The sequence below is a fragment of the Artemia sp. Qi Xiang Cuo genome, chromosome 21, assembly GCF_049724085.1.
Source record: "Artemia sp. Qi Xiang Cuo chromosome 21, ASM4972408v1, whole genome shotgun sequence".
Lineage (NCBI taxonomy): Eukaryota > Metazoa > Arthropoda > Branchiopoda > Anostraca > Artemiidae > Artemia > Artemia sp. Qi Xiang Cuo.
In genome coordinates, this window is record NC_142814.1 from 15418378 (window position 1) to 15445979 (window position 27602).

General features: G+C 36.7%; 2 protein-coding genes across 7 annotated transcripts in view; one reads left to right on the forward strand and one right to left on the reverse strand.

Annotated features, from left to right (window-relative positions):
• Positions 1-27602, forward strand: part of LOC148939273 (uncharacterized) — a 280313-nt gene that overhangs the window by 28196 nt on the left and 224515 nt on the right. The gene's annotated exons all lie outside the window — the stretch shown is intronic.
• LOC148939274 (phosphatidylserine synthase-like) lies at positions 1186-23935 on the reverse strand. The gene is made up of 5 exons (XM_089106830.1): positions 23835-23935; positions 18196-18511; positions 8488-8646; positions 4934-5085; positions 1186-1852 (listed from the first exon to the last, which is right to left on the reverse strand). Exons 1-5 carry the CDS (start codon positions 23933-23935, stop codon positions 1201-1203), a joined length of 1380 nt encoding a protein of 459 aa, XP_088962956.1. The 3' UTR covers positions 1186-1200.

A 27602-nucleotide genomic window follows, 5' to 3' on the forward strand; every position in this document is an offset into this window, starting at 1 on the left:
TTTTTTCTTTGCACCATTTACTAAAAAAATTGAAAAAAGAAATACGCCCCAATTAGAGATGCCATATAAAGGCCTAAACTGCACGATACCTGACGTAACACAGAGAATCCCATCTCTTTTTCAGACTTACAGAATCAAGTTATATCTGAATATTACGTTAATAAACAGAAAAGAAAACTTATGTACAATTATATGATAAAGCCTTTTTTCTATTATATGAATTTCTTTATTTAATTTTCTCTATTTAATGTAGTGTTTCGTCTTGACATCCTTTACTAAAAAGAGATGAAAAAAGAAACACGCCCCAATTAGAGATGAAACATTAAAGCGAAAGCTGAACCACACCTATGCATAACACAAAAGACGCACCTCATTTTCTGCCTTACCGAATCAAGTTTAATTTAAACCATCATAACTAAGAAATAAAATGAAATCTTATTATATCCTTGTGTTTTTACTATTGGTCAAGTTTATAGTTTTTCTCTATTTAGTGATGGATTTTTTAGTGTTTCTTCTTGACACCTTTACTATATATATAAAAAAAAAAAAAAAAAAAAAAAAAAAAAAAAAAAAAAATTAGAGATGACACAAAGAAACTAACATAATTTTCGAACAGATGTTGCCAAGCGTTAGTAATCAATTTCTACTTCTCAGATTTCACTTTTTTTTCTTATCAGTAACTAATTTAAATACAGTAACCAGCCTATGACTGAATATTTCAGCCACGAATTTAGGCATAGTTAAAGAATTTTGTCTCCTTTCCTTAGTTACCTAGCATCAATTGTGGCCAATTGCTACGCATTACTTACACACCAAATTACAATATGCCGCATAATTAACACTAAATGAACTGTGTGTGAAAGCAGTGATGTATCAATTTGACAATCGAACTCAGCTGAAGCCCATATTTTCCTATATAATTTTCATTCTTTTATGTGAAAATAATTCGCGTCTCCTCTGAAATAACTCATACCCTCGCAATAACTGAAAATTCATTAGGAATTTTTTGCAATCAGTATCGCCCGGAATATACACAAATCCAGGATCGGCCGAAAGTGTTTTATTGCCAGATCATGAAGGCGGATCAATATAAAATGCCGTCTATTCAAAACCATAGATTTCAAATTCTTGTAGCAAATTTCCCTTTACCTTTTCAACTCCCTGTTGCTAAAAACTTACCTTTCATTAAAAACTTTCGAATTATTTTCTTTCTTCCTTTACAATTGTCCCATAGGATTCGTCCCTTTTAGGAAAAATAGGGAAAAACCCCTCCCGAACACTTAATAGAAGAAAAAACTTACTAGGCGACTTGTTATTGAGCATATTTCCATTTGCAAAGACAGGGTTGCCAGTTGAAGTAATTTTCACATTTTTATGCTTTTTGCTGTGCCACCTAACACATCCGTAAACACACAAAGTAGACAGCGCCATCTGCACAAGCAACCAAAACACAATCCATCTAATCTGGGTCTGTGTGAAAATTTTCCAACCAAACTTCAAACAAATAATTGTTTCAACACACATTATGGCACTGTAAATCCAACACTGTGTTCCATAACGTTTGCAGAGAGTATCAGTTACAAACGAATAATATTGACGCATAGATGGCGCTACAAACAAACCAATTAACCCAAGTCGAATTACGTTTAGTGGATGTCCGGGGGGTAGTTCAAATATATGCTTGAGGAAGAATGTATTCAATTCTGATATCTGAAAAAAGAATGTCAATTGGCAAATAGCCAAGAATCGCATATATGTACATTTCGGGTCTAGCCACCGTACGTATGTCCAACTTTCAGGTGTGAATTGTAGCACAGCTCGCTTGATTTTTCCCTTTGCAGTCTGAATGCTCCTAAAAATAAAACTAAATAAAAACCTAGCATAAAATAAAACCTGAATAAATTTTTTTCAAAATTTACTTATTCATTATATTTATTTCTTATAATATATATATTTGTCATTTCAGTAGTTTTCAGTTTATTATTAGACTTAATATATAACCTCTTATCTTATGAACTAAAAGAAAATAAATAACAAACCTGAAAATCAAAAATAAACGTAAAATAAATATCCGACAAGAAATATAAAACCGTTGAGAACGATCGGCACTTTCAGTAATGAAATTAAAAAATAAAGAAACATGGCTGAAAAATCAGCAACAACAAAGCTAAAATTATATAAGGGGAAATATCCAGGATTTTTATTAGGAGTGAGTTGTTTTTTTTTTTGGGGGGGGGCGGGGGGGACAAAAAAACTTTAAAAACGCATTAAAAATTTGTTTATAAGCATTTTTGGTACGTTTCTTGGTACGTTGGTACGTTTTGGTACGTTTGGTACGAGCCGGACACACATTTCGGCGGGAGGGGGACTACTGTATTAATCCAGTAAAGTGACTTTCGACACTTTTCGAGCTCCTGAATTAAGTCACTAAAATCAGTTCTTTTCGTCACTATCATTTTTGTCATAATTTTGCAAAACCAGTAAGCAGTTGTAGGGCCGACTCATGACGTGAATTGAGATCACTTTATAAAATAACTGAGAACAATAAACTAAAATATATCCAAATGGATTTAATTCAATCTTGACAATGAAAGGAATTAATTTTAGACACGTTTATAAACTGCAGAAATGTCTCAACCAGTTCTAGACGAGATCCAGTTTCGTGTTTTATTTTAATTTGTTTCATTTTAAGCGTAAGATCAAAAAAAAAAATGAAATACAAAAATAGAACACGTGAACTTGTATATGCGAAAAACCATTGTAAAGTGTTTTCAGGTCTTACAATTCCCTTTAAATTTCTGTAACTTCACATGCTTTATTTTTTACATAAGAAAACTTCAATAACATCAGAGGAACTTCTACAGTGAGAGAGGACGTGCCAGAGACCATCTCACCAGATAAAAGTTGGTAAATTTCTTTGTCAAATGCCAAGTAACACTCAAGGACCTGTTTGATGAATACATGAATATGTATGAATACATGAATATGTAATACATGAATATGTATATTCACACGACATACAAATATATAGAAATAGATCTACTTATTACACAATTGATTTGGGATTACTTATTTTCACGGTCCCAAAGCTTGAGGGCCATCATTTTCAAGTTTGTCAGTGAGGAAATGGGTTCTTAAATAGAAAATTCTTATCAGGTGGAAAATAGTAAGAAATCAAGTGATGAATACGAATATCCGAAGTTCTGAAAAAATCGCAGAAGAAAGGACGCTTCTACTAACTTATGGCTGAAACTTCTCTCAGGTCATATGCATTAATAATAACAGCTATGGAGTCAGTGAATGTGCAATTAAACTCGTGAGTCCTGAGTGATTTCTTGGTAGAGTTCTTTGCCCAATTCCATGTAATGTTTCATGATTTGTTTATAGATAAATATCTCATTTATGACGGATCTGTTTTTATCGTAATAATTTCCTTCATCCAGTCTAAATAGAGAAAAAGACTTTTCGAAAAATCTCCCTTATTTGAACCATTTTCTAGTTTTTAGGCAATTTGAATTATATTTCATTTCACCAATTATATTTCATTTCACAATTATATTATATTTCATTATATCTTATTTAAGAACTATCTCTAACATTTCAGACTTGTTGAAGAGTTTATGCTATTGGCGAACATGGCAGTCGCCCGACAAATCCTTACTTCATTGCCACCATTTATGATGGAGTAGGATTCTGTCATTTATGACGGAATCCTGCTCAATGGGTTGTCGATGCATCAGTTGCCTAGTGCAGTAGCTTCTCCGTCGGTTCGTTACCTCATTGATTTCCCAACCATGATTCATAATAAAGAAAAACATTTTCTCGGCTAACTATTGAAGCAAGGGCAATCCAGTCCTCTTCGCCTAGCCGAGACTGTTGAAACCCTGGTGTGTATCTTCTGCAATTCGCAGTTGTCCTCACAAGGAGGACCATCCCACTTGGCGTCACGGCATCGCCAAATAAATTATCCTATTACTGAAAGTGAGTTAAACGTCTTCGGGATGGATCCACGCGCCGATGGGCCAGCATGATCACTATCACCAGGGCTCTCCTTTAGATATACTTATCCTCCAGAGGTGGATACTTCAGCTATTTAAGACCCACAGAGACAGGACCCTTCGTGATCTTCACTCTTTTATTCAAAATTCTAGAGTATCCTCCACACTTGGAGAATATTCCCTAATCTGTGTCCTGGAGACGCGCCTTGGGAAAATCACCTAAGAACTTACTCAGGAGTCTGATTGCAACTTCACTGATGGCAGAGCTGTCATTATTATTGCATAGACCTGAGAGAAGTTTTAAGCATAAAACTTGTAAAAGTGTCCTTTCTTTAAAGAAAAATGAGTTTTATTGTAAATATTTGCTGTTAGCAATAGAACTTTATTCTAGAGATGCTAACATTATTGTTGATGTTGGAGAAATTGGACGACTCAAAAGAACCAATCTCCACTTGACAATGCCATTCGGCAGTAGTTCTCTACTGATTTTGGGCCATGCAGTACCAAGGCATTTCTATAATCCTGATGCCCCCTCGAGAAATTAAAATTTTTTTTTTTCAAAATTTCCGTGATCTTTGAAGTCAAAATTAGAAATTCCGTGTATTCACCAAAATTAACATGAAGGAAGCTTTAAAGGCTATTAACTTGGTATCATTTTTGGGGTCGTCCTCTGAAATACTACCATGCATCTTTTTTGCTTTTTTAATTCATTTGGATGTGACATCATTCACATGAAAAATATTTTTGATTTTTTTTTTATTAAGACTCTAAGTAAAGTTAGCCGAAAGGTGCACTTCCTGCCCATTACCCACCAAAATATTACCATACCGAAGTGGCCAGCTTCCCACGTCGGGAATCACAGGTATGGGGTCACTTAAAAGTAATTAAAATTAACTTTAATTAAAATTGAAATTAAAATTAACTAAAACAATTACCTAATTGATTCCCACTTGTACTCGCGCATTTCCAAAAACTTGCAAATTTGCATTCCAACATAAATACCAAGTCCATTACAGAGTAACACGTCCAAAATTATCGCATCCCACCAGCATTCCACAAAGTTAGGCAGTAAGTGAGCAAAAGCTATCTAAAAGAAAAAAAAAGAAAAATTGGTTCTATTTATTTCATTACTACTACTACTACTACTACTAAGAACTCACTGCAGCACCAAGCCACCTAATAAAGGCCAACACAGCTACACACGCTCCTTTTCCATTTCAATCTATTCAAAGCCTCCCTCTTTACACCCTCCCAAGAACTCCCCATTTCCCTTAAATATTTTCTCAAGACACCCTCCCATCCCGTTCGAGGATGACCTTTTTTTCGTTTGACCCTAGATGGTTGGACGCAAAGGACGATCTTTAGCAGCTTGTCAACCTTCATCCACAGAACGTGTCCTAGCCATCTCAACCTTTCTCTCCCTATAGCCCTAGAAAGCGGGATCGCACCACATTTCCCATATAGCTTACTGTTTGAAGTCAATGGTGTCTCTGTAAGCTCAGCCAGAGTCGACCCAGCTCTAAGTGGGTACCTAGATAAGTCTGGAGGAAAAGGAAGCGCCGGATGATTTGCCCCCAAGCACGCATTGCACTCCCGACCGAATGCAGAAAATCAATGAGCGCTACGCAGATCATTGATCAGCATGCAAAAAAGTTTTTTTACTCTTTGAGATATGGCTAGTCAGTCGCGTACCCAGAGCAATCCGTAGGTAATTTCTGAAAAACATCTAGCATTCTTGAAGCGGCTGCCCTCGCATATAACTTAGGTCTCTGGAACCAGTAACTTAAAGTGCTGAACCAAGAGCGGATCCAGGATTTTTGTTCGGGGGGGGGGGGTTACTAATTTTCGACTCGGTTTTCGACTAATTTACTAATTTTTACTAAGATTTTACTAATTTTCGATTCGGTCAAAAATTTCGGGGGGGTTCAAACCGGGTACCCCCCCCCCCTGGATACGGCCTTGTGCTGAACCCAACTCATAACATTGTCTGCTATGATAGCAAACGTAGACATGCAGATAAATTGTGTCTCAGCCTTGACAAAATGATGGTTAGACATCTAAAACTTTAATAGAATATACCATAACGGCTGGTATGAGTTGTGATACTCTTTGCTGGCTTTAAACAGCCTTCATATGTTGTTTTTTTTTTAGAGAGAAATAGTTCACATGAATTTAAAAGCAGGTCGACACAATAGACAATAAGACAAACTTTCTACTTTTAAAAACTTAATAGCAATGTTTTCCAAGCTACGAAACCAATTTAACAGGCTGGAAGAACGTTTTTTCAATGTGGCTAAATTAAATTGTTTCCGGAAGTTTAAATACACTTTATATTCATGCTTGGCTAGACATCAATGTCTAGGCATAGCTATTATCCATCAATCATAATGTGCTTCTTCTTTTATAGGCAGTCCTGATTGTTCCAAATTGGCGATGTTTAAATATGGATGTATAGCTAAGTACACGTGTGAGTGGGGCTTTAGGAGTACAAACTCTAAATCCACACGTGTAAGCGGGGCTTTAGGAGAACAAACTCTGAATCCACACGTCTGAGTGGGGCTTTAGAAGAACAAACTCTGAATCCGCACGTGTGAGCGGGGCTTTAGGGTAACAAACTCTGAATCCACACGTGTGAGCGGATCTTTAGGATAACTAACTCTGAATCCACACGTGTGAGTGGGGCTTTAGGATAACAAACTCTGAATCCACACGTCTGAGTGGGGCTTTAGAAGAACAAACTCTGAATCCGCACGTGTGAGCGGGGCTTTAGGTGAACAAACTCTGAATCCACACGTGTGAGCGGCTCTTTAGGATAACGAACTCTGAATCCACACGTGTGAGTGGGGCTTTAGGAGAACAAACTCTGAATCCACACGTGTGACCGGAGCTTTAGGATAAAAACTCTGAATCCAAACGTGTGAGCGAGGCTTTAGGATAACATACTCTGAATCCACACGTGTGAGGGCGGCTGTAGGAGAACAAACTCAGAATCCACACGTGTGAGCGGGGCTTTAGGAGAGCAAACTCTGAATCCGCACGTGTGAGTAGGGCTTTAGGAGAATAGCCTCTGAATCTACACGTGTGAGCGGGGCTTTAGGAGAACAAACTCTGAATCCACAAGTGTGAGTGGGGCTTTAGGGGAAAAAACTCTGAATCCACACGTGTGAGCGGAGCTTTCAATAAAAACTCAGAATCCACACGTGTGAGCGGGGCTTTAGAATAACAAACTCTGAATCCACACGTGTGAGGGGGGCTTTAGAACAAACTCTGAATCCGCATGTGTGAGTGGGGCTTTAGGAGACTAAACTCTGAATCCACACGTGTAAGCGGGGCTTTAGGAGAAAAAAACTCTGAATCCATACGTGTGAGCGGGGCTTTAGGAGAACAAACTCCAAATCCACACGTGACTCTGAGTCGTAGTGTGAACAGCTTCGATAAGTTATGATCTATGAAGCCTCAAGATAAGGTAACGCGTAGAGATATGGCCTCAAGAATCACCTCTTTTCACCCATTGCGCTAATAAAACAAAATTAAAATCATATATCTAGATTGGGAACTATAAATCAAGACATACATACACATCCAAATATAAATTAAGACAATTAACAATAAAGCAACATATGAAGAAGAAAAAAGGCATTTATTGCTAACAATGGGTTACTCATTTCTTCTGCATTAGAATTCAGACGCAAATAATTCTTTAGATTCTGCTCTAAGTGGCCATATTTTTGAAAAACCCAGCGTTTTGAAAAAAAGTATTTTTTTTTTAAGTATTTTTGAAATACTTTTTGAAAACACCTCCCTCATTAGCAACTACTTGGGAATAGAATAAGTTGTACGTGAGGCAACTGAAATTAAAATTCAGCTAAACAATAATATTTCTTTAAGTAAGGACTTGGGGGAGTTTTCACTCAATGCTTTATACACAAATTTAATTAAAAATGACTTTAAAAATCATATAAAAAAACAATAGCCATTACCATGAACCTGTTACAAAACACCTTTTAGGTTAGCTGCGAAAAAGGTAAGAATAGCAATAAAAACATGTTATTAATTTGTGCCTGAATTCACCTAGTTTCGTATAGTTTCATCTTCAGTCCTGGTTACGCTTCGTTGAAGTAGTGATTCTGTGACTGTTTTAATTTTTTCATTTCAGTTTTAAAAAAACATTTTATTGTATGTTTTATTTTGTTTATATAAAATATATAGATATATTATTTATATAAAATATATAGGTTTTCTAAGGACAGCTCTTGGATATAGAGCTGAAATATTCTTAACTATTGAACATATTTTACTGTATTAGGTAAATTTCCTGTTGTTTTAATTATTGTTGTTTTCATACTGAACAATTGGGGTCAGGAAAGGGTGTAAGTAACATCCAACACACTCTCCAAAAAATAGAACAATAGTTAATAGTTTTTTAATTCATTGTCAGAAGTAAAAATTTGTTGATTGATATAGTCTGCAATATAGAGTATATACTTACTTCTGTGATTTCCCACATTACACTAATAGTCCATAGTATTCCATAGTGACGGACTATAAGCGCCTTCATAAGCCATCCAAAGAAATGTGAAAATGCAAAAACGTCCATGTGGCCCCAAAGCTTGGATAAATTAATGTCAGAACAATTAACTCCATATTCCTAAAAAAGGAGCAACAATTACACATAGAACTAAATTTACAAATTTACTGGAAATAAGCATAGTGCATTATTTGGTCTGTTTTATTTGACTTTTGCACCCAAAAACGGAGTAGGATTTGTTAGATGTTTTCCAGAGAAATTACCTACGCCTTGTTTTGGTTACCGTATTGTTTTGTTTTGGTTGTTTTGGTTACTGACTCACCGTATCTCAGACAGTAAGCTGTACAACATGTGGGTCAATCCCGTTTTCTGGGGCTATAATGAGAGAAAGGTTGAGATGGCTGGTACACATTCTGCGAATGAAGGATGACAGATTGCCCAGGATCGTCCTTATTGGGCAACTGTTTAGGGCCAAACGAAAAGCTAGTCGGCCACAAATGGGGTGGGAGGAGGTCGTGAAGAAAGATTTGAGGAAAATACAAACTTCTTGGGAGAGTGTAAAGAGGGAGGCTTTGAATAGATTGGGATGGAGAAGCGTGCGTTGCTGTGTTGGCCTCAGGCAGCTTGGTGCTGCAGTGAGTTGTTTGTAGTAGGGGTTTGCACTGCTTGTACAGGTTACGATATTAGCCACAAATAACAAAACTTTGAAGTCCCTAGCTTTGAAGTCCCCACTTTATTTAGTTTTTTTCCTTTGTCCTAGTTTTCTTTTCTTTTTTTTTTGGTTTTTGTACTAGTGTTCAAAAAAATTAAGTTATGCCCCAATTTTAGATGGTATTGACCATTTTTGGGGGCTAATGTCTCTAATATCGTCCCAGAGGGGAAATTTCCCCCCAGATAATATACCCCCCCCCTCCTCGGAAAATTTATCTCGCATGCAAATTTGAGCAGCCACGGGGAAAACATGACAAACAAAAAGAAAGAAGAAAAGAGAGGATTTTGAATATTATACAAATATTCCAAAACATAGGCAGAATATATGGTTTAGATATCCTATTCGTTGGTGAAAGTTACTTCATCTAATTCACTTTATTTCTCTCTTTACGGACAGGTAACTCTCCCCTTAAGAAAGGAGTTCTATCTGATGTCTAGAGACATACCTATCTCCAAAAGCCTTATCATCTCCTTAGAGAGTATCTGTCTCAATAGGAGAGAATAAAAAAAAGAATGATCGCCTCTGATCCACCAAGAATAACAGGCACTAATCGGTTTGGACGAGGCTCTCCTATGGACAGAGATAATCTCTAAGGAGATGATAAGGTTTTTAAAGCCATGTGTGTCTCTAGACATCAGATAGAACTCCCCTCTTAAGAGGAGAGATACCTTTCCGTAAAGAAAGAAATAAATTCGAAATAGATGAAGTAACTTTCACCAAATGCATACTTTCATATACAAGATGATGAATGGCATCATAATTATAGGTTACAACCATAAATAATGTTACAGTCAAACTATATGATGGGGTCAGTTGCAATGACGACATGTACCAACATAAAAGACTGACAGGTCAAGTCAGTGATGAAAGCTACCAAGAAAAAGTAAGGAGATTTGCGATTATCTATTAAGCATACTTTGATGGGTATCTTGGGAAACAGCGATGGCAACCAGGACCATAACCAGGATTTTTTCGGGGGGGGGGGGTACAAAATAATTTTAAAAAAGGCGTCAGAATATGTTTTTACATATGGATTTTTAGTCCTTTTTTACGAGTCTAACAAACATTTCGGGGGTAGGGGACTAAAACCCACTAACCCCTCCAAGGGCGCCGGCAGAAAGTTTTCCAGGCGAGGGCCAGACACCAAAACAGCAGTGGTGGTTGGATGACAATTTAGATGGTTTACGGCACCAAAATAGGGCTTTACCCCGAAAAGGACGAATTTGCAATCAATTTAAAATCCTAAGAAGCTAATTGATTTAAAAGTATCAATAATTATATTTTAGGCTTCCCAGTTGCAAAAGAAGTACTGCCACACGGTGGTAGTACTGTATTCAACCAAGTTGACTCGCTTTATTTGTAATGAAATTATGCTACGTTTGATGATCTGTAATTGCGCATCAGCTATAATGAGGGGGTGTGAGTCATTGTTTAGGTAGGGGTAGGGTAGATTCCTACGCAAGTACATTTTAATGGACAAACTACTTACTCTTCCTGAGGCTTCAGATAAATGTTGAAATAGGAAGGGGGAGTAGAATTAATTAAAATTTTCGCTTTACAGCTAATATGTTACATTCCCATATCTACCAGCAGAGAGGTGAAAAAGCCAAGGCAGGTCATCTTCAGCCCCGCCATGGAATTTTTGTGGGGTAGCAAATACTGCTAGGAACTTGGTTTTCAGCAATTTTCAATATTAATATTTTCTTTTTCATTTATATGAAACACTTCAATGTATTTAAAAAAAAAAATACAGGTAATGTATTTATCAATAAGAAAATCCTATTGTAGAGGTTGTGATGGCTTCAGTTATGTAGAAAATCAAAAGTCTCATAGAATGTCCATCCATGGAAACAATAATAGTACTTTTCATCCAACCGAAATTCTTTAGTAATAATATTAACAAAAAATTGTCACCAAAATTACTATTCATCGCCAATTTTTTAAGTATATTCAAATTTTATCCAAAATTGAAATTACAAATTTAAACGTAGGACGGTACTAATCAACGTATGATTATTGATTTACATAATTTAAAAGCAATTGAACAGGCATTTAAGGGACCGGTACCTCAAATTATATCTTGTTTAGGCCTGGGTATGATTTGGAAAACAATCAGAAATTAAATAAAAAAAGAGCTTTTCAGCTGAAAGCAAGGAACAGATTTGAAACCTATTTTAATAGATTATTCATTATATAAAGGGGACTGTCTCCTTCTTAGCTCCTTACTCTTTACTGTAAAATTTGGCTTTTTCCAAATTTTTTTAGAAAATGTGCAATTGGAAAAAAAAATTTCAAAACACTAAAAAACTTTTTTTTAATGAGCATGGTGTTGAAAAGGGGGCAGTCCCCCTTATATACAGAGTAATTTATATTTGTTTTAAGTTTTAAACTTGCTCCTTACTTTAGTTGAAAAACCTTTTCCATTTGTTAAACTACATTTCATGAAATTGTGCGACCTGGCTTAATAGTAACCAAAACACTAAAAAACGGAATTTTGGTACCAATAGAAATATCAAAAGAATTGGCTTATAATGCTGACTCCAAATATATTAGTTTCATTAAGTTTAGTCTTACCCATCAAAAGCTACGAGTCTGAGAAAATTCGTCGGATTTTCGGAAAAAGGGGGAAAGACCCCCTTGAAGTCATATAATTTTAATGAAAATAACACCATCAGATTCAGCATATCAAAGAACCGTACTGTAGATGTTTCAAGCTCATATCTGCAAAAATACAGAATTTTGTAATTTTTACCAGAAGATATATCAGGGATCCGTGTTTATTTGTCTCCCAGGGGTGATCGTATCAACCAAGTAGGCCTAGAACGTCGGGATCTGGCTCATTTTCATGGAAATGAAACGTTCTTGTGCCCTTTTTATGTGACTAAACAAATTGGAGGGCAACTAGGCCCCCTACCACTTCACTTTTTTCTCAAAATCGTCCGATCAAAATTTTGAGATAGCTTCTTTCTTCAGCATAGTTGAAAGGCTCGATAACTATATCTTTGGAGATAAAATGAGTCCCCACAGCCTTTTGGGAAAGGTTTTTAAGTTATAAAATCACCCATTGTTTTATTTGTTATTGGAAAGTATGCATAAATTTTTGCGTGGGGAGGGGAGGACAAATTTTCTGCTTGGAGAATTTTCAATAATTTCCAGGGGGTGAAATTTTAAGAAGAAATTTTACGCTGGGCGAATTTGCAAGAATTCATATACGAAATTTCTTTATACGTCTTGCTTTCTCTTTACCGATTTAATTTTGCGCGGGGAGATGTTAAGGGTAGTTGTCCGGGGTAAATTTTCGCCAGGATTGAATTGTCCAGAGGATATTTCTATGGGGAGGGTGATTTTTCAGTGGAGGTGGAGCCAGGTATCCTGGCGTTATTTAAAAAACGATCAGATAAAACAAACAAGTTTTTTCAACTGAAAGTAAGGAGCAACATTAAAACTTAAAACGAACAGGAATTATTACGCATATGAGGGGGGTAGGTACAGGTTTATTCATAAATCTGTTTCGTAGCACTTGCTAAATTACACAGATTTTTACAAACTCAAATAGAAACAAACAGAAAAAAAACAACAACAAAAAAAACAAAGGGTAAAAATATCAGCTCTTGTTATACATTTTGGTAAAAAAAAAAACGGCAAGAAAGAATCTTCATGCCTTCTAGTGTGACACATTGGTGGTAACAGTTTAAGTTGGGTCCGTGTCTTCATATTGATAGGGGCATCAAGGGGTAGTATGCATCTATGGTGTTTGTTCTTTAATAGGAATATACCAAAATTCATTATCAATTTATCTCTTCTTTCGGACAACGATAGTAGGTCAATTATTCTCAGTCCTTCCTCATATTTGATGTAGTCCCTGTCAAGTATCATTTTAACTGTGCGTTTTTGTACATTTTCCATCATTTCAGATAAGCATGGTGAATTTCGCACTGCAGGGCCCCACACTAGACAGGCATATTCTAGGTGAGGGCGGACATAGGTCACGAAGGTATTTCTTAACTGGTCTCTGGAAAAACCAAAACGTTTCATTGAAATAATGGTTTGAACGGCACTATAGGCCTTCGATGCCACTGATTCCACATGGGTGTTGAATTTAGTCCGATGATAATATTACACCTAGTAATTTGGCACTGTTGGACAGGGGAAACAGAGAGTTTGGGACATGGAGATCGCGCTTTAGAGGGTTAAACCGAATAACTTTTGATTTGGTGGAGTTTATGGTTAGATTAGCTTGCTCAATATCCGTATTCAACATTTCCATCAGGTCATGGGGGAGACAAGGGGTAAAACTTGAATTTTTAGCTTCATAGTTAAGTAAAACTGAAAGGTCATTGACAAATTTATATCTTTGGTCATAGCTCCTCAGCACAAAATTTATCACAGCCAAAAATATCCGCCCGGCTAATCTGGTGCCTTGAGGGGCACCACACGTAATTTTACGAGAAGAGGACAGAGTATCACCCTCAAATAGAGGAAACACACATTGTGTTCTATTAGACAGGAATTCAGCGATTAGCTGAACTGTTAGTCTATTCGCCCTCATTAGTTTTAGGTTCATTAGAGCAATAGGGTTGGAGATTAGGCCGAAAGCCTTGCAAAAATCCACCATGGCAAGAACAACGATGGTATCTTTTTGGTCAAACCATTTTACTAAAGTATCATGCAGGCGCACTAGATAAATTGTAGTACTGCATCCTCTGAGACCTCCGTACTGGTATTTATCAATATTTGTGGAAATCAGCAATGTTGCTCAAGCAACATTGAGTGTTGCTTGAGCAATAAATGCCTCAAACATTTTTGCGAAGGCAGGGGTGAGAGATATAGGCCTCAGTCCTTCTGGAGACTTAGGATGTTTAGTTTTGGGTATAACTCTCACATATGCAGTTTTCCAAACAGAAGGAAATACTCCTTCAGCAAAACAAGAATTCAGGATGTGACAAAATGGTCTAGCGAGAAAAATGGCATATTCACGAATTAATTTTACAGGTAGTTCACCGGGGTAGTTGGAAGAGTTGGTTTTGAGTTTGAGCAGTTCTTTGTAGACTGAGTATTCTTCAAGGGTTGGGGTCTGGCTTGGTGGGCACTGTTCAAGAATTCTAGCAAGTTCACTTTTGGATGGGGCAGGGTGGGTACTACAATTGAGCTGAAAAACATATTAACATCCTCAGCTGACCGATTATTTCCGTCTTCTTTATAAATAAAAAGGTCGTCACTTTGAATCTTCCCAACTATCCTTTTTACAGATTTGTGCCACTGCCTGAGGTTAGTAGAAAATAGAGGTTCAATCCGGTTTTTAACATAGTTGACTTTAGCTTTATGGTTTTCTTTCACTATTCTATTCCTCAGCTTTTTAGCAGCTAGACTTTCTCTATCAGAAGCTTATGATAGTTCGCGGATAAGCTGTTTTAATGATGAGGTTATACAGGGCTTGTCGCTTTCACACTTTTTACATTTTTTTACAGAGAATCGGTCAAGGTACTCTTTATATAGGAGGTTACAGAATATATCAACTTTCTTGTGAATGTTGCTTTCAGTATACATTTCATCAAATAATTCTTCAGTCAGCCACAGACCATATGGTATCCTGGGGGCTGCTGGTGACCTGGGGCCTGTTGGTGGTTCAGGGGCTGTTGGTGGCATGGGGCCTGTTGGGGGACGGGGGAATATTGGTGTCCTTGGGACTTGCATTGCTACAAAAGAGCAAAGAGTTGTTGCTCTTTTGCCATTCTTAGTATCTCTGCCCTTTGTTTATATTTGGGACAGTTTCCTTTATCTAGGGACTGATGTTTGCCCTTAAAATTAGTACATATTTTGGTTCAAATTGACAGTTTGACTCATTATGGTCCTTGCCTAGGCAAATCTTACAAATTTTGGAATCGTCTCTGCAGTATTTATCTGTGTGCCCAAGCCTTAGACATTTAGTACACTGTAATGGCTTTTCTTTGTATGGCTTGAAAGATTTTTGTTGGCCAAAGAGGAACACTTTGTCAATATTAAATTGTCCCTGAAGCTCAAACAACACTGTTTTAAAGTTTGAGGTGTCAGTGGTTTTGCGACCAAGGGCATGGGCACTAGAGACCGGAAAAAAATTCACCTTTTTCGTTCATCAATGCTTCCATCATGTCTGAGTTTAGAAATGATTTAGGGACATTGTAGAGCACTATCTTTGTTTGTATCGGGTTTGGGGACCACAGACGGGCTGTGACAACAATATTTTCAACACTTTCCAGCTCCATTACCTTTTTAACTGATGTGGAATCGTTCAAAAGGATATCTAGGGATCCTGATCTGTTTATATTCATATTAAAGTTGCAACGAATGGTCTTGAAAAGGGAAACTCGCAACTTTGGTAGATCACAGTTGTTAAACAAGGGATTATCACATTGGGGAACTAGTTGAATAATTACCGGGGAATCGGCAGGATTTCTTAAAGAGTTGTTCGTGGTATCGGTTTGATGTATTATTGCTGAATCTGGTGGACTTTTTGTTCTCTGTCTTCTACGCTTGGCCGAGTTTACTATCTTAAAGCCTTTTTCGTCTTTTTCAGTATCAGTTGTTGAGGATGATGGACATTGGGTGGTATCCATGTTTAGGGTATGAATACCCTTCAGAGAGGTCACTGGTACAGACACAGTTGTAGGGGGCGGGGGGGGGGGGGGTTCTAGCAAGGGCTTTTGAAGATGGTTGAAATGGTGACTCACTCATATCTCTATCAGGGGGTTGTTTTGGAGGCTCCTTTTTTCCAAACACTTGAACTATTCAAAATCACTAATTTGAACACTAATTTGAAGTTGTTTCTCAATAGATTCAAAATAATAAACAGTAACGAGAAAAGTTACCAGTAATCTGGTTTAGTGTTTACATTTCAGTTGCCAAGAAATTTAAATATTCACTATTTTAACAGGTTGCCCCCTCTTCAACATCTCGATCTCTGCGCTAAAGTTTAAATTTTGTCCCAATTCTTTAAAAACGATTCCCAAACACAGGGGTTGTTTAATTAGAACAATAAGCAACTTGTGCCAAAAAACTGTAGCTTGAACAGCGAGGTGTTGAGGAGGGGGCAACCACCCTCATATATGTAATAATTTCTTTTTGTTTTAAGTTTCACTGTTGCTCCTTACTTTCAGTTGAAAACTTGTTTTATTTTCTTTATTTAATGAAGATTAGAGACAAACAACTTTCTAAAGGCAATGGAAGAAATATGTCAATTAAAGCAAAAGGATTTAAAAATGATAAAAGTAAGTAGTTACAAAAAATACAGAAAACAATAGGCTACTTATAAAAAGTAAGATACAAACTCCCAGCATTAAGTTCTGCTGAGCAATGCCGAAGTGTTGGACGGATAATTTTTAACAATATTGACAGTTTTGAACATGGTTATCAAACACCAAAATGCCTTTAGACTCAGTGTTTATAAAAAGTAACGCATTATCAAAGTAGTTTGCTCAAAGTAAAACATCAAAACCACACGTATTTGATTTTATTTGTTAAGAAAATCAAATAAAATTTTTTAATTAAATATTTTTAATTTAATTTTGAATGCCAATCCATTATATTTGACACCTTTATACTTCATAACTGTAAAAAATTAAATATTTTTCAAATTGAAAAATAGATAAATACAATCACTCCTAGAAAAAAAAAAATGATAATAAAACACAAAAAACGTATCAGTTCAGGGGGAAAATACAGAAATTCTTAGTATTCCGTCCAGGAGAAACATTTCTGATTATAGTGGCTTCATATATCAATTCATGGGTACTCTTGCAATGCAAGCAGAAGTTGACGGCATATTCTTACCGAAATTGCCCCTTATTAAGTTGTTTTCCTTGTGTTTTCTATAATTATACGAACTTCCTTTTGTTCTAATAACTGTACTAATTACTAATAAACAAATACATATTTAAGATCGCCAAAAAAAGCTGGTTCTTTGACTGAATGATATCAATAGTTAGGCTCTTATACTTTCGTTATTGACAAAGATCGTTATTTACTTACCATTAATTACTATGAAGAATTTGTTATTTTTTTGTTTCTTTTTTGCTCCAACCAAATCATATAGAAGATTTTTTTTGTGGAAAACTTGTTAGAGGTCACTCAGTCACAAATTAGAACTCATATTCCCCTTATTATGGGTCACAATCTATTGGCAGGCAGCCAACAATGGGGCAACAAACATTTTTTCCATGGTTTTTCCCTATTCTGTTCTTTTTTCTTTTGATTCCATATTATTACTTCATAGTCCCAAATTTCCAGGGGGGGGGGCATGCCCCCCTTGCTGGCTCCCAGGGACCTCTCCCCTCAATACGGCCTTGATGGCAACGTAGTCGTTCTTTACAAGTTGCTACTCAAAAAAACCGAAAGCTTTTTCCTGTGTGTAACATATTTTTTTCCATATTGTCTATTATTTTAATTTCTTTTTAATTGTTTAATTTTTAATTGTCTATTATTATTATTATACTGTCTATTATTTTAAAGTGGCTGAAAAATTCGCATAATAATGAACGAAACTATTTCTTTTTAAATCATCCTTACGTAAGAACAGAACACTGAATAGACAATCTAATGGCGCGTTTCTTTTTTCCTAACTATTTTCGGGTCTGTAATGTAATGTCCCTATACCCCTGAAAATTTTGGTTTTTCACATTACATATGATGAAATCTTCTTAATAAGTAAGTTATTAGTTTGAATATTTTAGCCCTATAATTGACGGCCGCTAATAAAGAAACAAAACTACCTTGTCCAAATCTATCCTGAATCTTTCAGGATGGATCTAAATAGCCTCAATATATCAAAATAGGCTCAATAGGCTCATCTGATAATTGACAGCCGCTAATGAAGAAACAAAACTACCTTGTCCATATCTATCCTGAATCTTCCAGAATAGACCTGAATAGGCTCAATAGACTCTTCTAATAATTGATAGCCGCCAATAAAGAAACAAAACTACCTTGTCCATATCTATTCTGAATCCTTCCAATTCTGGATCAAGCCACTCAAGAATATTTCTCACAGTGGAATAACTTTGGAATAGAATGAAGCACAAAGATACGAGATATAGAACACTTAACCCAAACACCATTCTCCAAATGACAGGGTGAGGTCGCGTAAACGGCCCATTTGGGAAGGCCAGTGCTGATATTATTAAGAATATGAAGAGGACACATTTCATACCAGCCCATATGTTATCTCTTAAATCGGCTTCGTCATCTCTAGAAAAAAGAAGAAATATATGTAGGGGAACAGACAAAATACCACACCAATAGCTAAACAAGGAACATAAGTTTTAATGAACATTTATTACCCTAATTAGCATGTTTATCATAAAAAAAAAGTTTAAAAAAATACTGGAAATTTTTTTGACCCATTTGGGACGAAAAGACGAATAATGAGACAAACAAAGAAGAAAAATTATACAACTATATGATATAACTATATGTATAACTATATGTTTTTTGAACAATGTGCTTTAATTTTTAAAGAAATAGACCAGAAATAAAAACAAATCACTGTAATAATCAAGATAAGAGGAAAGAACTAATGAAAATAAACTGAATAAAAACCGAGTCCGTTGATTTTGAATTAAAATCAAGTAGTTGCGGGCATGCATCAGGCCAAGGCAATCATAGGTAGCGCGACAGCGCTGCCTATGATTAGCCTATGATTATAAGTAAAGAACGATGTGGGCACAATGTATTATTTCTTTTTTTGTCTTTTTTCTTCTTCTTCTCTATACCCGGGCACTTCGTATCGAAGGAGTTGACGTAGAAATTTAGAGAAGGGCTCATTCGATTTGAAATTGGAGTAGCTAGTGACCTTTTTAATAGTCAAAAGTGATTGGAGGGCAACTAGCCCCCCCCCACGTCCCTCATTCCCCAAAACACATCCAATCAAAATTTTGAGAGAGCCATTTTGTTCAGCGTAGTTGATTTCCAGACCGAAAATTTATTTTTGAGGAGGACACTCCCCCACAACCCTCGGGGCAAGGGTTTTAAGTTATGCCCTGGGGCATAAAAGGTTTTTAAAGAAGGTGTTGTCGTAGAAACTTCAAAAAAGGCTCATTCGATTGAAAATTCAAAGGGCTAGTGCCCTTTTTAATAGTCAAAAGTGATTGGAGGGCAACTAGCCCCCCCCCCCACCCATCGTTCCCCCAAACACATCCAATCAAAATTTTGAGACAGTCATTTTGTTCAGCGTAGTTGATTTCCAGATAGAAAATATATTTTTGAGGAGGACACTCCCCCATAACCCTCGCGGCAAGGGTTTTAAGTTATGCCCTGGGGCATATAAGGTTTTTACAGAAGGCGTTATCGTAGCAACTTCAAAAAAGACTCATTCGATTGGAAATTCAAAGGGCTACTGCCCTTTTTAATAGTCAAAAGTGATTGGAGGGCAACTAGGCCCCCCCACACCCATCCTTTCCCCAAGCACATCCAATCAAAATTTTGAGATAGCCATTTTGTTCAGCGAAGTTGATATTCAGATAATTGTTTTTTTGAGGAGGACACTCCCACACGACCCTCGGGGCAAGGGTTTTAAGTTATGCCCTGGGGGCATATAAGGTCTTTAATGAAGGCATTGTCGTAGAAACTTCAAAAAAGGCTCATTCAATGGAAAATTCAAAGGGCTAGTGCCCTTTTTAATAGTCGAAAGTGATTGGAGGTCAACTAGCCCATCCCCCCACGCCCATCATTCCCCAAAACACATCCAATCAAAATTTTTAGACAGCCATTTTGTTCAGCGTAGTTGTTTTCCAGATAGAAAATATGTTTTTGAGGAGGACACTTCCCCACAACCCTCGGGGCAAGGGTTTTAAGTTATGCCCTGAGGGCATATAAAAACGATGTTGGCACAATGTATCATTTATCATTTTTTTCCTTTAGAACAGGGCACTTCGTATCAAAGAAGTTGTCGTAGAAACTTTGAAAAGGGCTCATTCAACTCCACCACAGCCTTCAGGGCACTCCCCCACAGCCATCAGGGCAAGGGTTGTAAGTTATGCCCTGGGGGCACATAAGGTTCTTATAGAAGGCGTTTCCGTAGAAACTTCAAAAAAGGCTCATTCAATTGGAAATTCAAAGGGCTAGTGCCATTTTTAATAGTCGAAAGTGATTGGAGGGCAATTAACCCCCCTCTTGAGCCCACCATTTCCCCAAACACATCCAATCAAAATTTTGAGATAGCCATTTTATTCAACGTAGTTTTAAGTTCTGTAAATTAGGTCTTTGAGGATGACAGCCCCCGCAGCCCTCAGAACAAGGGTTGTAACTTATGCCCTGGGGGCATATAAAGTTTTTATAGAACGCGTTGTCGTAGAAACTTCAATAAGGGCTCATTCGATTGGAAATTCAAAGGGCTAGTGCCATTTTTAATAGTAGAAAATGATTGTACGGCAACTATCCCCCTTCTGAAGCTCACCTTTTTTCAAAAGACGTCCAATAAAAATTTTGCGATAGCAATTTCGTTCAACGTATTTGGAAGTTCTGGAAATTAGCTATTTTAGGATGTTAACCCCATCAGGGCCCTCAGTTCAAGGGTTGTAAGTTATGCCCTGGGGGGATATAAGGTTTATATAGAAAGTTGTTGTAGAAATTTCAAAAGGGGCTCATTTGATTGAACACTGAAATTGCCCTTTTAATAGTCGAAAGTGATTGGAGAATAATTAACCCCCTTCTCACGCCCACCATTTCCCCAAACACATTCAATAAAAGTTTATAGATAGTCATTTTATTCAACGTAGTTGAAAGTTCTGTAAATTATGTATCTTAGGATGACAAACCCCATAGAGTCTCCAGGGCAATGGTTGAAAGTTATGCCCTGGGGGCATATAAGGTTTTTAATGATAGATTTGTTGTAAAAACTTCAGAAGGGGCTCATTCAATTGGAAATTGAGTGGGCTAGTGCCCTTTTCAATAGTTAAAAGTGATTGGAGGGTAATTAACCCCCCTCTCACGCCCACCATTCCCCCAAACACATCCAATTAAAATTTTCAGGTAGCCATTTTGTTCAACATAGTAGAAAGTTCTGGAAATTAGGTCTTTGAGGATAACAACCCCCCCCCAGCCCTCAGGGCAAGGGATGTAAGTTATCCCGTGGGTCATATAAGGTTTTTATTGAAAGCGTTGTCATAGAAACTTCAAAAGGGCTCATTTGATTGTAAATTGAAAGGACTAGTGCCTTTTTTAATAGTTGAAAGTAACTGGAGAAAGACTAACATCCTTTTGCCACCCATCATTGCTCCAGGAGCATCCCATCAAAATTTAGAGTTGGCCATTTACTTTAACGCAGCTGGAAGTTATCCATGTTAGGTCTCAAAGGATGACTAACATCTTCACTGGCCTTAGCGTAAGAGTTTCAATTTTTGCCCTATGGGTATATAAGGTGTTGATAGGAAGTGTTGTCGTAAAAACTCAAAAAGGGCTCTTTCGATTGGAAATCAGAAGGCCTAGTCCCCTTTTTAATAGTCGAAAGTGATTCGAAGGCTTGACATTTTTATAGTAAAGATGGCTGTTGGTATAATCTATTTTTTTTTTGTTGTTGTTGTTATTTAGACCAGGGCACTTTGTATCGAAGGAGTTGTCATAAGAACTTCAAAAAGGGCTCATTCAACTGAAAATAGAAAGAGCTGATGCCCTTTTTAATAGTCGAAAGTGATTGGAGGGAAACTAATCCCCCTCCCACGCCCACCCTTCCATTTGACTTTAGGTTTAAAAACTAAATGTTGCCACAAGATTAAATCAAAATGCACTGTGTTAATGACAATTCCCAATAAGGCATCTCAGCGGTATCCCAAGAACGACTGAGGGTATTATGTTCAAACTTTCGCGGCTGCTTCTGCTCTTAAAATTTAACCAAATCAAAATAACGTAAGTGTATCCAAGCTATCAAAGAAAGTAAACAGATTTTTTTGAGAATGTATCAAGTTTTCCATTTCAGGTCAACTAGAGGAGGTACGAAACTAAATTGATTAAACACTGCTATTTTTATCCAGATTTTTAAGAGGGTGTATGTTGTTAAAAATTGCTGAAAAATTTTTTCTCCAGCATACAAATAGCAGGCCAAACTGTAAATTCTTAAAAAAAAAACGAAAAGATTTAAAGTATTATTTTAAATAAATTTAAAGTATTATTTTAATTCATAGTCTGAAAAGACTATGTCAATATAAAAAAAAACAGAAATTAATTAAAAAAAACTTTTTCCACAAAATAAGTTTTTCAAAGAAAAGTAAAGAACTCCATTAAAACAAAAAATGAGCAAAAATTAAATCAAATAATCTACCAAGCGTGAAACTACCACAAATCAGCATCGATAAAGAAATGAAACCCAAAACGAACAGAAATTACAATAAATAACCGAGTCAAACTCAAAACAAGCAGAAATTAACATAAGTTGGGCTCAAACCCCCTTTGCCTTCCCAAGACTTAATTATAATTTGCTCTTTACTGAAAAAAATACAAATGAATGTGCATTTTTAGTTGAATCAACATATACTAATATTTAACAATCAAAATGTTAATATTATTTGATTTATTACAGTTGTAAAACTAAAAACATTTACATTTTTTTTCAGTATTGTATAACCAATTTGTTTTTTCAGTATAAACCAATTTGTTTTTTGGTTAGGTCATTGTTCTTGAGATCAAGGATTGAAATGGTTTTGAACCAAGATTTTGATTCAACAATAATTTGCAGATAGTATAATCGAAAGAATAAACGGGTAGAATGTTGAAAACATAGCATATGAACGAAAATGGAAAAAGAGAAAGAATATATAAAGAAAAGAGAAAGATCACTCTGCTCCTTTTATTCTGACTCTTGAAACTCTTTAATTTGTGACTTTGGTGTAAGCGTTCGCTAATTAGTGGTTTTATCAATCTAACAACCTGGATACATATGATGTCTTTTGATTGAGTTCAACATCCCTTTCATCATTCCCTAGAAGTTTAAACTTTATATTCTAGCCGCTTTTGAGATATTTCACATACGCTCTTTTGACAACCTGAATGCATATAATGTATTTTGATTTATTTCGACACCCCCTCAAAACCGTCGTAAAATTTTTTACTTAAAACCCTTACCGTTCCTGAGATACTTACATGGCCGTATCAAGGAGGGGGAGGGGTTGAGCCCCCCTATGATCCATCTTGGGACAGAGGAATCGTGATAAATTCCTTATACCCATAAAACATTCAGCCGCACATACTCTCGCCAATCACTCAAAATCAAAATCCACCGTACCAAACACCTCAATTCTCCGATCATTCAGTTCTTCACATTCACAAATCAAGTGATGTCCATTTTCATTCAAACTTCCACTCATAGGAAAAAAATATGGGCCAGCCTTTGACCTTTCCCTCCCAATAAACTTTCTTCTTTGGCCCAGTGGCAAACTATCAGCCCTAATTTCGATTAATAGCTTTATTTCCTTTTTATTTAAAACCATCTTTAAAAATATAACTTTACCCCAAATATCTTTCGATCGCCAGGCCTGCCATGCCTGTATTTCATGGTTCTGTAGAATCCTTTCAGCTAATCCACTTACTTGATCCCTCCTATCTTCAAGCCCTAAACCATCCCCTCCACAAATGCCTTAATCCACTCTGATTTAATATAATCTTAGCTCGGTACAACCTCACCTTACCTGGCCCACACTTCAACATTTCTAAATAAGCCAACTTCATCTCCCGCATTCTAGGCATCCCTAAAATGTTTTCCCAAAGCCTAACCATATTAGCTAGCCTATGACCTCTTAAAGAAAACAAACCTAAATCACCTCTAGCTACCAAACTATTTCTAAGCTTACTTATCCGAAGCCACATCTTATAATATCCTAGTAACATTATTTCTAGCCTGCCCCCTTCGCATACCCCTTACACCACAACATATTCTGCCAATTTTTTGAATATAGGTAGATTATTCCAAAATTCCTTTTTTCTTCATTATTTTTATTTGTCATACTTTGTGGCTGCTTAAATTTAACTGGGGGAGGGGGAGATGTTAAATTTTCTGCAAAGAAAATTGTCGGGGGATTTTCCACATGAGGGGGGATTTTCTGAGGGGATTAAGCCGGATCCAAAGTTCATACCCTTAGCCGTTACTAAGATACTGCATATGCGTCCCTTTGATAAACTGAAAATTCTTAGTGTCTTTTGATTTAGCTCAACATCCCCTTTAACATTCCATGAAGTCTTACCTTAATACTCTAAGCATTTTCAGACACACGAAGAATCAAACATTCCCCCTTTTCCAATGATAAACCCTGTATGTAAACAATGGGCAAATTGCATAGTTTACAATCTTTGCCCCGGGGGCTGTGCGGGGCATGGCATCCTTGGAGGAATAGTTATACGACGTTTGGTCTAATTTGAACAAAACGACTTTAAAATTTCGGTAAGTGCCGAGGGAACATCTAAAAAGGATAAGGGGAACTGTGTTCCCTCTAATCACTTTTCAACGTTCTTTGAAAGTTTCAACTTAATACCCAAAGCCGTTCCTTTGATATTGCTGATACGCCCTTTTGATAAGCACATGCACAAATTGCATTTTGAGTCTGTTCAACACCCCCCTTAACATTTAGTGAAAGTTTTCCCTTGATACCTTGAGCCTTTTTGCAGACCCAGGATCAAACATGCCCCCCTGTCCCAAAAACAAATCCTACATGTAAACAATGAGCAACTTGAATAACTTACAGTCCTTGCCCCGGGGACGTTGGGGGGTCATGTCATCCCCCGGGGGACAGTTAATTAACCTTTGGACTATTTTGACCAAAATGACTAACTCAAATTTTGTATCGGATGTTTTTGGGGGAAGGTCAGCTAAAAAGGGTGTGGGATGGGGGCTGGTTGCCCTCCGATCACTTTTGACTCTTAAGAAGGGAACTAGAACTTTTAATTTCCAATCGAACGAGTCCCCTCCAAATTTTTTACGACCACCCCTTCCATATGAAGTGACCCTGGAAAAAAACAATAAATGATACATTAAAGCCTTTTGGCTCTTTACTATAGGCAAAGCTAGAGATTTGTCTCTGATATTTGAAAAAATAGGTTAAATTTAAATAATTGATTTGGAAAGAAAATTTTAAAAATATCTTGTTCTCCAGTGAAAACTAGAGTTTAAGCTGTATCTACAGATTGACGGAACTTACAATCAACCGAGGAAAAATAATAAATTAAATTAAAAAGAAATCTAAAAAATTTCAGCAAATAAATTTCGAAGAAATATAAAAATGAGAAAATACTTGCCGTAAAAACTGTTGCATGTACATCTGGTGTATACTCTGAAATGACTGGGTTTATTTGTTCTCTTTGAGAAACCTGTTTATTGCTAAAGGGTTTTAATGCAAAGGTTGTCATTAAAAGGGTAATTGTTAGTAGAAATGGGGGTACCAGCCCGACCCCTCACCCCTGCTGCCACCTACAACTTTTTTTAACACCATATATGAGCACGAGAACCACGTGGTTTATGGTTTTTGTCAATGAGAATGAAAAACAGGAATTTTGTCACATTTATGTATGTTTTCTTGGATGGTTATGTGTGTTGGTCGATTTATTTGATGTTTTTCATGGATGTTTAATGGTTTTTGTCAGTGAGAATTTGAAAAACAGGAACTTTGTCACATTTATGGATGTCATCAGCAATTCATGTCTGTTATATGGTTTTCTCAGTGAGAATGAAAAAACAGGAATTTTCTCACATGGAAAAACATGAATTTTCTCACATTTATGGTTGTTTTCATGGATGGTTATGTGTGTTGTTCGATTTATATGATGTTTTTCTCGGATGTCAACATCAAATTATGGATGTTTTATGTTTTTTGTCAGTGAGAATTTGAAAAACATGAACTTTCTCACTTGGAAAACCATAAACCACGTGGTGTTGTCACGAGTAACACCTGTGAACTGGATTTACATAATCGCTAGGGGAAATTATTGATTCATGAAGGGGAGAATTAAGAAACATTAAGGCTTCTTTAATCTTAGGTTTGAGGGATAAACATTCTTTAGGTCAGAGAGAAAAATTAATATTCTATTTTTAAATAGGGCTTCATTGATCTTTAGTGTCAGGAATTATAATTGACATCACTTGTTATCTTGGAATTATGCGGGGGTCTAAAGAGATAGAAATTCTATTTTTAAATACGGCTTCACGGAGCGTTAAGTCGGAGAGATAAATTGATATTCTAACGAAACCCTAATAGTTTAGCTAGGAAAATTTATGAGATGAAGAGATTAACGTAGGAAAGGGTTTCCTAGAAATTTGAAATGCGTTAGCGCAGAGATGCCATACAAAAGGAACACGCTGAAATTACGTTTAGGGGTTATTTGGGCGAAACGGTGTTATCCATTTTATGGGATTATTTCGGCGAAACAGTTAAAGACATTTTGAAAGAAGATTTTAGGAAAGGTTTTAGAAGAGAATTTGAGGGTGAAACTCTGTGGTCGTTATAATACACAAGTTCCATTTGAACAGTTTTGTGAGGTCCTCTACCCCAACCCCAAAGGGTTCCGATCCCCCACCCCAACCCCGAAGGAAGCCCCGGTACTCAAAGGTCCCCCCAAGCTCCCAAAGAGCCCCAGCCCCCCAAACGCCCTATTCAGACCCTCAAAGGCCCTCCTCTGGACCTCAAAGGGCCCCGGACCCCCAAAGGGCACCCCGGACCCCTCCCTCCATCTCCTCCCTCCTCCCCCCCCCCTCTTCCTCCTCCCTCCTCCTCCCCTCCCCTCCTCCCCTCCCCTTCCCTCCCCCATTTTTTATACTTTTTTTGTGCATTGAGACACAGAACGACCCCCTCCCCCCGGCCCCTCCCCCTCCAAAGGTCTGATTTTTCAAAGCTCATTTTGAATTTCCTTCGTTGAAATGCAAGAGTTGGAATATTTCAGTAGTGTTTGGTAGTGGTTTACCTAGTCACAGTTACATTTTCCTGATTTTTCAAAGTTCATTTTGAATTTTTTTCATTGAAATGTAAGAGTTGGAATATTTCAGTTGTGTTTGGTTTACCTTGTCAAAGCAAATTTTATTGATTTTTTAATGATCATTTTGAATTTCTTTATTTGAAATGCAAGAGTTTGAATATTTGTGTTGTGTTTCGTTGTGGTTGACCTTGTCAGTTTTACATTTTCTTTATTTTTGAAAGTTAATTTCGAATTTCTTTCGTTTAAATGCAAGAGCTGGAATATTTCAGTTGTGTTTCGTTGTGGTTTACCGTGTCACAGTTACATTTTCTTGATTTTTCGAAGTTAATTTTGAATTTATTTCGTTGAAATGCACGAGTTGGAATATTTCAGTTGTGTTTGGTTATGGTTTACCTTGTCACAGTTACATTCTCATGATTATTCAAAGTTAATTTCGAATTTATTT

What these genes read in the sequence shown, in the direction of transcription:
- LOC148939274 (XM_089106830.1), bottom strand. Translation starts at nt 23,935, where the DNA reads ATGCGGGAGATGAAGTTGGCTTATTTAGAAATGTTGAAGTGTGGGCCA. An exon ending in TCAGAATAGATATGGACAAG is followed by an intron (nt 8,647 to 18,195) that starts GTAGTTTTGTTT and finishes CTCCTTTTTTAG; the next exon opens with GAATATGGAGTTAATTGTTC. An exon ending in TAATGTGGGAAATCACAGAA is followed by an intron (nt 5,086 to 8,487) that starts GTAAGTATATAC and finishes TTTTTCTTTTAG; the next exon opens with ATAGCTTTTGCTCACTTACT.